The sequence below is a fragment of the Alligator mississippiensis genome, chromosome 1 (genome assembly GCF_030867095.1).
Source record: "Alligator mississippiensis isolate rAllMis1 chromosome 1, rAllMis1, whole genome shotgun sequence".
Classification (NCBI taxonomy): domain Eukaryota; kingdom Metazoa; phylum Chordata; order Crocodylia; family Alligatoridae; genus Alligator; species Alligator mississippiensis.
The window spans coordinates 454568641-454584502 of record NC_081824.1 but is presented as its reverse complement, the minus strand read 5'-3'; the positions used below and the strand labels follow the sequence as shown (position 1 = coordinate 454584502).

The 15862-nt window shown below is 39.4% G+C and overlaps 1 protein-coding gene across 6 annotated transcripts in view; it reads left to right on the top strand.

Moving 5' to 3' along the window:
• FAT3 (FAT atypical cadherin 3) overlaps window positions 1-15862 on the top strand; it is a 641536-nt gene that overhangs the window by 482001 nt on the left and 143673 nt on the right. For all 6 annotated transcript variants that reach the window (XM_059721693.1, XM_059721676.1, XM_059721685.1 and 3 more), the window contains exon 7: window positions 8756-8895. In XM_059721693.1, the coding sequence (XP_059577676.1) occupies window positions 8756-8895 (140 nt within the window). The remainder of the gene's footprint in view (window positions 1-8755; window positions 8896-15862) is intronic.

The following is a 15862-nucleotide window of genomic DNA, read 5'->3' as shown; positions in this document are numbered from 1 at the left end:
TCCTCCACAGCACTTCTTGGTTGACAGACTTGAAGGCTTTTGTGAGATCAAAGGCTGTGTAGAGAGGTTTATATTTATGTTGTTCCCAGCATGTTCCTGCAGCTGACAAGCAGTGAAGATCACGTCAGTTGTGCTTCTTGATGCCCTAAACCCACACTGATGTTTGGGGAGGAGTTCTTCAGCAAAATGGTTCAGGAGGGTTCTCAAAATGAACTTCCCAGTGGTGGACAGCAAGGCGATCCTTCTGTAACTTCCAGTCGGATTTGTCTCCTTTCTTGAAGATTATCACGATCATGGCATCCCTGAGGTCATCTGGGATTTCCTTATCATTCCAAATCCTTAAGATGAGGGCATGGAGTTGTGATGCGATCTCCCTGCCCCACTGCTTGAAGATTTTAACAGGGATTCCATCTGCTCCAGGGGTCATATCATTTGTCATCTGCTTGATGGCTTTCTTCACCTCATCAAGGGTTAGAGGGATCCTGAGATTGTCTCTGACTGGGTTTTGCTGCATGGAATTGAGAACACTGTCATCAACAACAGAGTCTTGTTTGAGAACGTCTTCAAAGTACTCCATCCAATGAGCATTGATGGCTCCCCTTCCCTTGATCAGGTCTTCTTCACCCTTATGTCTCAAAGGGCCTGATCCCTGAGTGCTTGGATCATAATAGATGGCTTTGGTGGCATTGAAAAACCCATGCATATCATGGATGTCAGTGGGATGTTGAATCTTCTTCACTTTATATTCCCCTCTTCATATCACAGGTCCTCCTCTGGGCCTCTGCCTTGGCTTGCTAGAGACTCAGTTTCTTTTGTATGGAGTTGATGTCATTCTGCGAGGCACAAAAGGTCTTGTGCTTGCAGATGATCAGCTTTTGGATGTCCCAGTCATTCTCATGAAACCAGTCCTGATGTTTCCTGGTAGAGAATCCAAGTGTCTCTTCACAGGTGCTTATGACGCTGGACTTGAAGGCACCGCAATCACTGCCAACATTGTTTCAACTTGTTTATTGATTAGAATTTGCCAGTTTTTCAGTGAGGCACTGGTGGAAGAGGTCTCCCTTGAGGGTCCTTGAGTCCTTCCATGTGGATCTTCCATCGGCATTGCTTCTGCTACAGCCATCTTGTGAGAGCCACTTTGAGTGACATAACTGAGCGGATTGGTCCAGCAAGTAGGATGTAGGTGCTAAATAAAAGACCACAGAAACAAAAAGTTATGGCCCGGAGCTGACTGAGGAGAATGCATCTGTGATATATGGGATTCTTTCAGAGTCATTTTCCTCTGACTTTTATTGCCAATTTGTGCAGATCAGAGAGGGAAACAGCTATGTTTTTTCTTTATATTTGTGGTAGGCTTTCTGAGGTGCTAACCACATTAGAAACAAACCTTATGCTACCAGCATGCTCTTGGTTTTCTTCTAGCCCCTTGAGAAGAAGATAAACATCTTCCCTTTCATTCCCTGAATTGTTTCAGCATGCTACATACAGTTTATTAGCTGCATGTTTACATTCCCTTCCTCTGGCTCACTAACCCTAACTTTTCTCCCAGGGAAAGAACACTCTGGATCAGGTCATTGTCCCTTTTTTTTACTAGAACCTGTTGATGGACTTCTTTGCCCTTCACACCTTTTAGTCTTTTCCTCAGCAAATTCCAACAATCATATTAAAATACTCTCAGCTCTACTTCTGAGAGAAGGCCACTGCTTTTCAGCTACATTTATGCATTGTTATAATTACTTGCATTCTAACAATTCCTTATAATAATGCTTAACATGTTTGCTTCCCAAAGATAGGATGATGAAGACTGCCATGTAATTAGAGCCCTTAGTTTGCAATTTAATATGGCATTTCCAGCAAAAAGAGTTCAAACACTTATAAAATTGGACTTTACTTTAAAATAAAAAGCCTTCATTTTCCATACAGCCCTTGGGATCTGATGATTCAAAATGATGAGCCACTCCACGAGGTTTTTAAAAACCCAAATTCCATAGGAATTAATCAGAATACAGGCACCTCTGAGATACTTAGTACACTGCATTTATGATTACCTATAATTGTCATCCTCCTCATCACTACCATTGCATCAGTCATGGGCCTGGAGGCCATTGTGCTAGGTTCTGTATAATCACAAAACAAGAAGATGGAATCTTTCTGGAAGAGATTTATAATGCAAATATTTTAAATTAAGATTATATTGTTTGCCTTTAATCTGTACCCATTACAATATTGCTTCACTTTTCTGGGCCTTGGTTTCCCTGTATATAAAACAGAGATACGTCCATGGTAAAGTAATTTGAGATTTAGTGATGAAAAGCACCATTTAAGACCTAGATATGATTATATGGGAAGACATTTGGGATTGTTGAGCCAAGGCTGCCATTTTGTGAGCAACACTGAAAGGCAGCAGTGACCTTTCCCTAGTCAGAAATCTTCATTCTTGAATCTCCATGCACTTCTCACAGTGAACTCAGCCAAAGCCCTGCAGGCCTACACAAAGGCATGATTTGATTCAGAGCCTGGGGTTTTAACCTTTTATACTTATTAGCTTCGTAAAATAAATGAGAACCAGAATATCCAAGTAGAATGGGTTCTACTCTGATTTTATTTTTTTTCCTGATATCCACTTGCTACTCTGTCTTGTGTTTGGAATTTACCACTTCACGTAGACGGCTGCCTTCTATTTGGGACATAGGGATCAATAATGGTTGAAATGTCAACCTGCTTTCTGTTTTCAGCATGCGTTCAGTATGCCTCTCAGCTCTCCGAAATCCCACAGCACTGCATTGTGAAGGCCATGCACACAAGAACACGTTTTCTTCAGGTTTTGTTAAATTTAAGCAATGTTTGATAAGAAACTCATTTTCAGTGGCATAAAAGCCAGTGAAAGTTTTATGTTCCTCCCCTGTAAACCGAGCCCTCCCACTGTCTCTTTCTCTTTTTCCCCTTTGCATTGGTGGCGGGGTAATATGATAATTACTTTGACCACCTTAGCTATGCTGCATGGTGCTAATTGTTGCTTGAGTAGCATGTTGCACAGCATTTCTCTGACACTCAAATAAGTCTCCCTCTCTCCTTTCATTCTATCCCCTTTTAGGCTTTTAAAGGAACATCCAACTTTTAATAATAGAGCAGGACTTTCCTACCTGAGGTGCTTAAATTGTAGTCATTTCAGGATCCACTACTACTAATAAAATTCCTGTATAAATCATATTTTGCCAGTTCTCATGCAGTGCCAAAAACGTGATTCATTAGCCTTCTTTGAACTATCTGCTATGAGAACTGTGTGAAATATTTCCTGATTTTTTTCCTTTCCTTTTTCTGCCCCATTCTCACCTTCTTAGCAGCAAATTCAAGGCATTTAGGGCACCTATACACGTGCTGGACATCTGCTCAATGCATGCTAATTAACACATCAGAGCAGACTCAATTAATCAAGGCTGCTGGAGCATGCTAATAAGCATGCTCCAGCAGTGACTGCATCATGTGTATTCAGCATCTGTGAGCTTCAAAATGGCAACAGGGGTGCTTTGACTAAAGCTTGTTCAACAAGCTTTAGTTAAAGCATGCCCGATGCCGTTTTGAAGCATGGGACACTGAATACATGTGACCCTGTGAGCACTTTAATTAGAGTGGTTCCTGATAGCTGCTCTAATTTAAGTGACTCCTCCCTGTACCCTGGAGCACGTGTAAAGATGCTCTTAGTCTTCTACTGACCATTTTGCTGAAATTCAAAATAACTCTACAATGTCTTTCTTTTCCTACCAGGCTAAGAGATATATGAAAGCCTTTCTTTGCATGTTGTGTTACTAATATTTCTAAAATAAGTTATGCTTAACTGAATACTTCAATTGAATTCAGAGACCTTGATACATTGTTATTAGCCTAAGTTTACTTTCTATCTGTCAAAACTGCAAAGTTTGGAAACTTGGGTTGTATTTTTCTTCCTGAAAATACCAGTGGCACTTCAGTTTTATCATATCCTTAGGTTACTTTCCATCTTTGTACCAGATTCTCTGCCAGGGACAATGCAGACAGCACAATCATTCAGTCATCCCATTTTATCCATCTTAGCGCATGTTGGGGCAGAAGTAAACAAAATCCCTCCCAGTGTAAGACAAATATGGTTTTCTAGAGTTTGGTGTCCCAAATGGCACTCCTCTTCCTCTCAGATCAAGGCCCTGTCTCTTACAGGAATCCAATATTAAATTAAAATTCATGCCAACAAAGTAGTAGTATAAGAGGGCTCATCTAGTCCCACCTTCCATAGTCAAGCCCCCAAAATAGGACCAATTAAGAAAAGACTGTCCCAAAAGAGGGAAGCCATTTCTCCGTCTAAGCAGCAAATTAAAAAATCCATCATAGGAAGAGATCGTTAGGGGGGAAAAAAAAGCCAAAGAGCTCCCTCCATCTTGACAAAGTCCAAAGTATCCAAAAACTCTTGGACTCTGCCCATGTCAGGTTTAGTTGCTCGCCTCTGAAAATCATCTCTACTAGCAAGACAGGACCCTCTCCATTGGGCTGCCCTTTGCACCAGCATATAGTGTTATGGTTTTGGTGATCGTATTTTATCTGGTATAATTCTTTCTAGAGAAGCATGTGTATCTGTTTTAGGTTAAAACCCTAAGGCAACTATCTGGTGACCTAAAATATCCTCTCCAGAAAGAGAAATGGATGTTCCACTTGGGAGGGGAAAAAAAAGCACTCCTTAATCCTTTCTTAATCCACTCAGAACAAACTGGCTAAACCCTTAACAGATACTCATCCCAGAGTGGCCCTTAAGCCAAGATGCATCCCTAAAGAAGTAAACCGGTATCGGTTGGATCCATTTATATTCCATCAAAAGATGTAGTTAAGGATTCCCTGTAACCAGGCAGAAACACATCTCTGTAAACAGTCAGGTTTACATATGTCCTATATTAACTTTCCTATCTTTCCTCCATCACTGTATGCTACAAGGAGCCTTCATATTCACCACATCATGTTGATCAAGAAGCCTGTACTACATAGAGCTCATAAAATATTGACGAGCCTCTTCTCTGTCCTCCAGTACACAGGGTCTTCTGTACTTGGGCCTGGTCCCATATCCTCTCTGTGTTTGACTCTTGGCTTTAATGAAAAAAGCCCTAAATAAACTGCCATCCAGGAAGAGCACACACCAACTGCTGAAACTTCCTTAGCCTGATGAAGGGTTTTGGAACTCGAAAGCTTGCTTAATAACTATTCTCCAACTATTTGGGTTGGTCTAATAAAAGATATCAAATTCACCCAAGGAACCTTGTCTGCCTAAATAAACTGCGGCACTCCTCTGAGGTGCCAAGGAGTCCTTAACTTCATGAATATTTTCCACGTTCCTGATCTGTATGTGACAGTTTGGAAAGTACTGTGTAGACTTACCCAATAGCATTTAAACATAGGCTTATCCAAGTCTCTCATAGTTCACCAAGTTATATCCCAGGGCAGCATGCCACCCAGCCCATTCCAAGCCTATCTTCCATAACTTAATTTTTACAAAGTGTCAGAGCTTACCACTTATGTTTTCATAATGCAATCACGTTAACAAACAGAGTTTCTAAAACCTTTGTGCGGTAGCTACATCACTGTAGCTCATAACTATGGTGAGGTAGCATCTCGTATAGATATGCCCACTGATGACTGCTCGTGTAAATGTGCCCACTGATGACTGAACCCCACCTGTCCTGAAAGCAGAGCCCCCAGCAGCCATTCAGGCATCCCCATTCTTCCATTCCAACATAGGAATCAGCTTCTTAGCTTTAAACAGGCACCTGAGTTTTCAATTTATGGGGAAAAGTCAGGTTTGTATGCAAGTGAATATGGTATTATTTCTGCATTGCTCATGGACTTTGGGAGCGGACAGTTTCCAGAAAGGAAGCTTATTTATGTTTTCCTTTGGGAGACATCCAGCCCTAAATTTAACTCATCCACCATAATTCCTTTTGGTGCTTCTTTGCTGGCCACTTTCTGCTCCATGCATATATGCATATAATACATTTGTATAGGCTGCTAAATGTTTTTTTCTAATTTAATCTTCAAGTTCACCTTTGGAAGTGTTGACAGGGGCCAGCGGATGGGGTATGGCCTAGCCCCAGAACCCTTTTAGACAAATCTGAGCTGCCTCTGGTTAAATTCTGAAAGAGAAGCACAGTTCAAATGTCACAGGCTGGATAAGAGGTCACTTCCAAAAGTGAGATCAAGTGACTGATTCTGCATTGCCTACAGCTGTCCGGTACAGCATGTCAGATACAACCTACCCATGAATCTGGACCTTGCTCTTAGCAGAGCTCAAAATGATCATGAACCTTAGGACAAAATCAGGCCATTTATCATAGACTCATAGAAAATTGGGGTTGGAAGGGACCTCAGGAGGTCATCTAGTCCACCCCCCTGCTCAAAGCAGGACTGTCCCCAACTAGATCATCCCAGCCAAGGCTTTGAAACTTCTTAGAAGTTTAACTTGAAAGTTATATCTTAAGTTATAACTTTTTGGAAGTTTTAAAGACAGGGTTTCCTTGGAAGTATATGCAGATAGCATATAATTTTTGATTGCTCATTATGATGGCTATTAAGTATCTTGAAGCATAGTCTTTAATTTTATTTCTCGTGGTTATCAGTATGAAACATTATCTTTGTAAAATGCATGCTGTCCCAAGGCTAGCTTCATTTCGGCACAAAATTCCTTGCAAGAATCTGCCTACTCTCTTCTTCAAAAGATTCTTTTTTCAGTTAATTTTCATGGTACAGTACTTCCTAAGCAATTCAATTAAACACAGTAATGGGGATATAACATCTTTCTCTTTTAGGTTAATGTAAAAGATAGTCTAAACGTATAATCTCATAGCAATTTCAAGTACCTTGATATGTCCATAATTTTGATTAAATGCCAAGGACAGTTATCTTCCCTAGCAATGTTATATTGTTAAGTGTATACAACAGTAGTGGTTTGGCAGTTCAGAAGGAGGGGTGGAGAGTAAGCAGTGCTTTCATTGATTTTAAATCACATCTGATCAAATGTCAGGTTTTCAGTGATTGATGACATTGGGTAATAGATGTAGCTCAGTGCTTGGCTCATTGCAGGAGCTATGATTCCTATGGAGCACCCCAATGAGAAGAGGGAGTTCACTTATTGCACCCTTGCTTAGCTACAAACTCTGATCCTATGTGCAACTAGGGCAGGTAGGGGTGCAGTCCTGTCTTCTCCCATATACACCCTGTTATTGGAATAGCTTGTGCCCAAGGTGAGATAAGGTATTGCTTTCTCCATTCTAGGAAATTTGGGGTAGAGTGATTTTTGCCTTGCCAGTTCCTGGCACAGATAGTTTAAGGTGTCCACTCTGTTCAGGTACAACATTCCCCTATGTTTCTGCATTCAGTGAACAATATTTCTGAAATCTTTCTCCCTTCATTAAATAAGTGACTATTTATGAAAGGTAATTGTGGTCAATTGATCAGCATAATAAGATACAAGTCTTACAGAGAAAATTAGAAACCCTTTTCCTCCCATCACGTCCTTCCAACAAATATAAAAAGAGGTAACAGTTTTACACTAACATAGCAGCCATTCAATAACAGTATGGAGCAAGAAAGAAATTAATCAGTGGAGTAAAATTTTTCACTTGTGGAATTGATCTCAAGAGGGCTAGGCTGCTCTTGACAGGTTTTTGAATGCCATTAAAATCAATGGGACTCAAAGATACTCTGCACTTCGCTGGATTGGGCCTTTAGAGAATAGAGCTCCTGCAATTGTATTGATAGTTAATTAAAATAGCTTACAGATCTATTCCCCAGCCCTCTTTTATTCTTCCTTCTCCCTGTCCCAGTCCTCCAAAAAAAATCTCGCAGCTGAAATCATAATAAACTCTATGTTGGAGCGAATGGGAAAAAATACAGCAACATTTCTACTTTGGAGCGCCATCAGCAGTTCTAACCTATCAAACGTGGCTGAATGGTCTTTGTAACCCTGTACTGTCAAGTTTTTTATGGCTTTCCCATACTTTTTTGAAGTTTTTTTTTTCTTTTTTTCTGAGACGCTGAAATATTTTTTGCACTGCTGCACGAAATTTAGTTTGGCAGGACAAGATCGTATTAGTTTCAGAACAGGTCTGATTTAAAATGCAGAACAAGAGTGATTCTAATGTGTGGGCTTTTGGGGTTGTTTTTTTTTTAAGAAAGAAAAACAGCTTATCCTGTCAAAATTATTTCTGAAAGACTAATTTGACCTTTACTACCAGTTATTTACCCGTGTCCTTGAAATTAATGTAACACTCCTCTATTTGCATTTTGCAAATTTATAATAATACTCATTTTAAAAGCCCAGCGTTTAGTCTTAGCACCCACTGGCATTAATTGGAGTTTCACACAAATAACATTTGCAGGATTGAAAGCCCTTAAAATTATTTTTATGCCCCAAAAATGTGTTTGTTCATTACAGAAATTGCAAGGGCATAAGTCTTGTGGGTTTATAGCCATTTAAATCTTTTTATAGACTCAATTATGCCTCACTTAAATATATTGCTGAATATTTCTTGCAGTGTATTTTAATGACATCTGTTTTCCAATGTACAAACTGTGCTTTGCAATATAAATTAGGATAGAACAAAGAAGTATCATTCTGTGCACTGTGTGTACATAAGGCCATAAAAGATGGTTGTCAGTTAATAGATACACCCACTTTTAGTATATTTTTAATGGTGGGTTTCTAGAGATGGCTAATTCAATTGTATTTTTGTGCAATGATCAGGAGGGAATTTCGATAGTTCTTTCGACGCAGAGAAGGGCATGGGCACTATTGTCATTGCAAAGCCCTTGGATGCAGAGCAGAGGTCGATATATAACATGACTGTGGAGGTCACCGATGGAACAAACATTGCAACAACTCAGGTAGAATATCTAATTGTTTATCTGCAAGCTTTTCATTTGATCATGAAATGTATGCACTTTTTAAAGACTAAGTGTATTATCACTAGTTAAATAAGTTGGGTTTTTTGGGGTATGATTTTAAGCAACTTCCCAGCTGTTTGCATAACTAGTAGAAGTACTCATCTTGCCCATCTTAGAATAGCTGTCCATCCTGGGACTGAAAGAGTTCATATCAGATTGGAGCTAGGCTTTGTCAACAGCATAAAGATTTGCATTATAATGTAATGTTCCAAAGGGCTTTATCTTACAGTGATGATTCTGTAGTGCTTGGGGATATTACTGCAAATTACTGTGGCTTTTTCATGTGCCATTTGCACTTGCTAAGGCACAAAGTGTCAAGGTATATGTGGAGCAAAGACCCATCCAAAATTATTCGGCAGGAAACTTAAAATGCTTCTGTGATCCTTCTTTTAATGTCAGTGACTTTCTAGAACCACAGTTCTGAAGTTCTTTTTTTCTGATTAAAATTACTTTCAACAGCAAGAGAGGAGACAAAATAGATAATTTTGTGATTAAAATGAGCAAGAATCCTTCACACAAGAATGCAAAGAGCCTGTATACAGCCTCATATTCGATTTTTAATTCAGGGTAAAGGTGACCTGCAGAGGAAATAAAAATTAGGTTTGTGACAGTATTTGCTTTTATTTTCTTTTAAAAAGATGCCCTTGAAAGGACTGGTTTTTTTGGATTTTTTAGTTTGTACCCCTCCATGTTTTTACCTCACAAATATCAGAAATAGATGATTTGAATTGGGTGATCAGTTATTAGACGCATGCTCAGAGTGATAAATTAAAGGGCAGGAGAAACTGTTTGCTCATTTGACCTCCCATGCAAACCAGGCCCTTATTGAAACTTAGTGGCCATGTCTACACGTGCTGTTGCTGTTAATGTTATAAAATGTTGTCAATGCTGCATAGTAAAATACTGCACAGTAGGCCTTCCCTGGGAGCACATCTACATATGCTCCCTGTTGGGAGCAAGTCTTCTCTCAACAGGAGCAGCCAGAACAGGGCTCCTACCCTTCTCTGCCACCCTGCAGCTGCCGGGGTGCTCCAGGGTCCCCCAGGGTGCTAGCCTGCAGGCTGGTCAGGAGCATGGGGCTGGTCCTGATGCGCACAGGGCCAGGAGAGCTCTACCAGCTACAACAACTGTCTCCTGGTCCCCTGCACATTGGGAGGGGTGTCCCAGAAGTGTCACAGCTCCTGAGCAGCCCCCAGCTGCTCAAGGATTTCTCCAGCCAGCCCCAGGCTGCTTGAGGATTTCCCCACCCAGGTAGAGGTTGGCTGAGAGCTGCCCCACAAACAGGACAGCTCCCAGCCAACCCCCTTGGGTGGGGAAGCAGAGAGCTCCCCAGTCCTGACACTGTCTGGCTCCCAGCTCCTGTGGGGAACTGGGAGCCAAGTAGCACTGGGACAGTGGGGGGCAGAGGGCTACCCCATCCTGGCACCACTCAGTTTAGTAGCACCAGGACTGTAGGAGTTCCCTACCCCTGTGCCCCCCTGGCATTGTGGCTGACTGAGAGCTCCTGGTCAGCATCTACACATACGCACCTGTATTTACAGGTAGTAGCTAACTGCATAGTAGACTAATTTACTGTGCAGTAAATGGTGCGTACATGTAGATGGTGATGCTTTACGGTGTAGTAGATTAGTCTACTGTGCAATAAAGCATCTCATGTAGACATGCCCAGCGAACCCTAGCTGACTCCTGAATTGACTCAGTAACTTGCATTTGATGAACACATAACTTCTGCTGGGCCAATATCTTCTAAGACGGCATCTGGTTTTGTTAGGAAGACAAGGAGAAAAGAATTCACCATGCCATTTGGCACTTGGTTCCAGTAGCTAATCACTTCTCTGTTAAAGCGTATGCCTTATTTTTAATTTTAACTTGTCTGGCTTCAGCTTTCTGCCATTGGTTCCTGTTAAGCTTTTCTCTGCCAGATTAAAGAGCTCTTCTCCCCAGGAAGGTGCTTATACACTGTAATCAGATCTCTTCTCAATCTTCTGTTTGATAAGATAAACAGATTGAGCTCTTCAAGTCTCTCACTGTAAGGCATTTTCTCAGCCTTTGAGGATTTTTCTAGTTTGGAAGCATTTTCAGCCTTTTTTTTTTAATGTGGGTGTTAAATTCATAGGAAAGACATCTTCTCTCTCATGCTTGAGTTAAACAGTTGTTAACAAAACAGAAAGAGAATTTTAAGCACACTAAGTTAAAAATCATTTCCACTCTCAAGTTAATCATGTTTCATGTACTTGTTACTTAATGATTTAATAATCTTACCAGTGTGCCAGTTTTCAAAGCCTTTCATGATTAACCAGACCTACATTTCCAATATAAGAACAGAATAGGAACTTTTAAAAACAAGTGGAAAAGTCTTTGCATTCTAAAGAAAGCCAGGCATGTCTTTATAACAATAAGGTTACTTCTGGATGACAGCAAGACAAAATCTACAAATATATTATTATTAAATTAAGTGTAGTATTATATATTATTATAAGTATATTATTGCACATTACTGTATATAGTATATATTCACATATATTATCACATATTAAGTATATTACTAAAAGACAGAAATACTTTTCTCCCCACTTTTTCAGGTCACTTTTTAATGATGTTGTGGGGTTCAAATAACATAGGAACTTGGTCCTGATTGCTACTGTGATCCTTGTCTCACATCTTCATAAATTGTGAGCTGTGTAATTAACTCACCTCAGTTGCAGTACTTCCATTCTGTATTTTATGAATGATCTCAAGTTTTCTGTGCCAGTTAAACAGAAGCATTTGATATAAGCTTGTAGTTACCATTTGGAGAATGTATATTTTAATGTAAATTGGTCAGCACTTTCCCCCAACCCTGAATATATCCATAATCTCCCCAGGCCAGACTTGATCATATTAAGTATCTCTTGTGATCATTAATACAGGGTCTGGGATTCAATTTTTATATTAAATAAATGGTTCGTTGTAAAAGGGCCTGAAAAATAACCAAAGCAACACAAAGTTGTCAGCAATTAAACATGTACTTTATGACCAATGAATAGCACTTGTAGTTGCTGTCCACTTCATTCTATGATTCAACAGGAAGGTTGGTTTAGTGGTTGGGGCACTAATCTCTGGGTGACCTTGATTAAGTTCCTGCTCTGTGACAGTTTTTCTGTGTGGCCTTGGGCTCATTTTTTCTGTGCCACTGTTTTTCATGTGTCAAATAGGTCTGTGAGCCATTCCCTGACTCAGTTAAAGACCTGTGAAGTGTCTGGTGTGGGAATGAAGGGGAAAGAGGGTATGTAAGGCATAAATATCATTTCAGGTGATTTAAACATAATCAGCATGCTCACTAGTTCTTGTTTTCACTTATGAAAACAGGAATTAATAAAGATTGTTTTTCTCTGTATGTGTAAGGATCTCCGTGATGAGCATTTAGAATATGGTAATACAAAATAGTGTTCCATATATACCCACATTCTTACACCTGATGTTATTTAGGTATTTGATCTGATTACAAAGTTCAAATTTTACAATCTAAAATGCTAAAAAGAAAACCTTCAGAGAGCTGTCGTTACTCACTTTTGTTTACTTAAAATAATAAAGCCCATAAGTTAATCGAAAATGTGTCATTCAGATTGTCACTAAAACCCCTCAGTGACCTCGTTCTGAATTCCTGTATTTGCATAATAAAAATGTTGTCCTATAGTCGTAGCACCACCTAAATTTTTAGTTTTATTTGAAAAAAGATATTCCAGAAAAAGTAGTAGATTATCTATGAATCTGATCTCTTTATTTGAAAAATAAAAACCTCCAACACACTTTGGTTTTCTACAGAGTGGTTGGTCATCATGCCAAATGGAACCTTATTTCTTTTTATTCCATTGCAATTGTTTTTTCCTTTATATACTTTGGACATTTTGCCCATTACTTAGAGGTGGTGGAAGGCAGTGCAAAAAAAATCAGTGATATGATCAGGTGTGAAAATTGTATAGATGCTTTTCTTTCTTCAGTGGTATTCCTGCACTTGTATAGAATTTTTACAAATTTCCTTCACCCCTTGCCTATACACTGCTGTATGGAAAATCCCATTATGATTTAAAGTTTACATGTGTTTTATGTTCTAGATTACTTTTGATGGCAATGCAAGAAAGAATTTAAGAGTCATACAACCCTAAAACTTTCCACCTAAAATTGGGGCTAGGTGTGGGAAATCACAAGTTGAAAATGTATTATGGAGACCTTGTAAAGGCAGCACTAGTATTAATCTGCTGTCCCCATTCATCATGTTACCCCTTCAGCCCAACGGCAACTAGCCATGTTTTATGCCAGTAGAGATCTCTCTCAATGCGGTCTTGCTATGATCCAAGCACACGGGATGATGAGGGAAGGTGGAAGAAATGTTGATTCATTTGATTTATTATTGGTGTGCAAGTGTGGAGATACCTGTCAGATTGATTAACTTCTGGTGAAAGTTCAGCCAGAAATAAGCCAATGGAGGTTTTTTGTTTTTCTCAGCTTAATTCATCATTGCTCAGGGCCATGTGATAATTTACAAGAGACTGAAGTTGTATGCCATCTCTAAATTCATGAAAAATGGTATTCCTGCAGGTGTTGGCCTGGTCATTAGTCCTTGGGAGGCTTCTTCTGTCCTCACACCACAATGAAACCATGAAGCCATTCTTGTGCTGTGACCCTTGGACTCTACTCTAGCGACAGAACATAAGATTTATTCTTGATGATGAAGCATATATTGTCCTCAACTTGAACAGAGAAAAGGGCTCTTTTTGGCAGGAAATTGATTTAATGGAACCAGTTCTCTGACTTTCTCCCCAGTGTTGACCCTCCTTGATTAAGTAACACCAGGGACCACATAACCACTAGTCAAATATATAGGGTAGCAAATCCGTCCTTTATGTGTAGAACAACACTTTAAGATCCTGAAGTCCATTTATGTTTTAGAATTAATCTCTCTTTATTTGGAGTACTTACTAAATTGTCAGAACCAGCTATTTATCTCTGTTAAATACATAGAAAGGGACAAATAAAGATGGGAAAGGTGCTTATCTGCAGCACTGATGGTCTTGTAGTTTTCAGCTTGTGTAAGTCTTGCATCATTGGATCATGTCTCTTGGAGCCCCAGGTTCTGGAGTTATAATATTACATGCAAAACTTACTTCTTTTATGTTTTTTATAAAGGAGAGATTTTAGTTTTTGTGGTGTCAGAGGAAGAGCTAGAAAATACGAATCCTGGAAGCTTCAAAACTTCTAACTTGTAAAAAAAAAAAAAAAAAAAATCAATCTCATCATTTTGGAGGCCCTATTTCATGGTTTGTGAATGTTTGACTTGCAGAGATCCATTCATACATACCTCCTGTAATCTTCCACAAAAGTTGTATGCAATTTCAATTAAGACTGCTGTGCATATATGCTCTAATTAGAGACATTTTCTAAATGCTTCTTGGTCCTTTGCTTGGTTGCCAGTTGTTAAACAAACAGCAGCCTTCACTGAAGTCCTAGCTAGAATGAGAGAAAAATAGGTCTGAAAGAGCCTTCCAGATGTCATGTAGTCCAACCCCCTCTTTAAGATAGGAACACCCTTGTCTGGTGCATTGGCACCTTCAGTTTTAATGGTTGGTACCCACCAGGGGTTGTGACAACAGCTGTTCCTGTATGAATCAGTCCCCTAGAAAGCAAGGCCTCTGTCAATAGTGTATACAACTGAGGTGAGGTTGTGTTTTCTGTTGATTCAATTTTCACTTTTCTGAGTGAGAGAGATCCTCAAAAGTAGAAGCAGCACTGTTTTCAACCTTTCTTGCCTCATGCCACAACCCTAGTGCTCTCTTGCCTTTGGAGTAGAGACTCTGTAATGTTTTATTTCCATTTTAGCCTAAAGCAGAGGCATGTTGAGGTGTGACTGGCCATGATGGATAAATTGTTTTATATGGAAAGTTGGTGAGGGAGGAAAGAGACTTTTCAGGATGTAGCAAATAAACCTGTGTTGTAACACTCCTGAAAGCAATATTAAATCAAAGTAGATTTTCAAAATCTATACAAAAGAGTAAGCCAAGTTTAAGCAATTCAAGCATTTAATAGGTTGTAGTACAACACAGTGCCCTAACCAAGCAATTAGCCAAAAGGATTCTTCCAGCCTTAAATGTTTGTAAAGCAGCTCCTGGCATTCATCCAGTTTTTACTCAAATACATTTGTGACGGGCAACATTAAAAATGGCTTTGAAACAACTTCCTGCATCAGGTTTTGTTCTGCTTTGATTTGATTGTATTTCTCTAGGCCTTTCACTTCCCATTTTTGAATACAAAGTCTTTGGTGAATGTTGCTTTGCCTAATTTATAAGCTTGGAGGCCTACAAGATCTTTTATTTGAAATTTGCTTTAACTGTGGGAAATAGGAAGCAAGTAGGGAGAAGGAAACCTTTTATAGCAGGACGCTCATTCGGACTATAAATTAGGCATTGCACAATGGAAAAAGAAATGGGCAAGCTTTTCTGGAACCTACTGTATATTGGGAAAGATATGAGCTTTCAAGGATATCTGGGAAGTATTGCTGTGCTGGAAGTATTGCTTTATGAGGGAAGAAAAAATGTTGCAGATAATGTCTGCATGTGAAAAGTGTTTTAGTTGGTAAGTTTGCATAGTCCTCAATGAAGAGCAATCCTCCAATCCCATCCCTGAGTCCATCACTGTTTAACAGAACAAATGTATTAAACCTTTTTTTTTTAAACTATCTCTGTAGAGATGCCACAGTAGACTTTTAGAATCTGACTCTCCCTTTAAATGAAAGGAATTGGGATAGCATAACCCTTCTCTCACAGTATTACTATTTACCTTTTCCCAAATTGCAAATAATACTGAGCCACCACAGCTGAAATATGTGTATTATTTTAAACGCCGATCATAAATTCTGTCATTGATTGTTTTT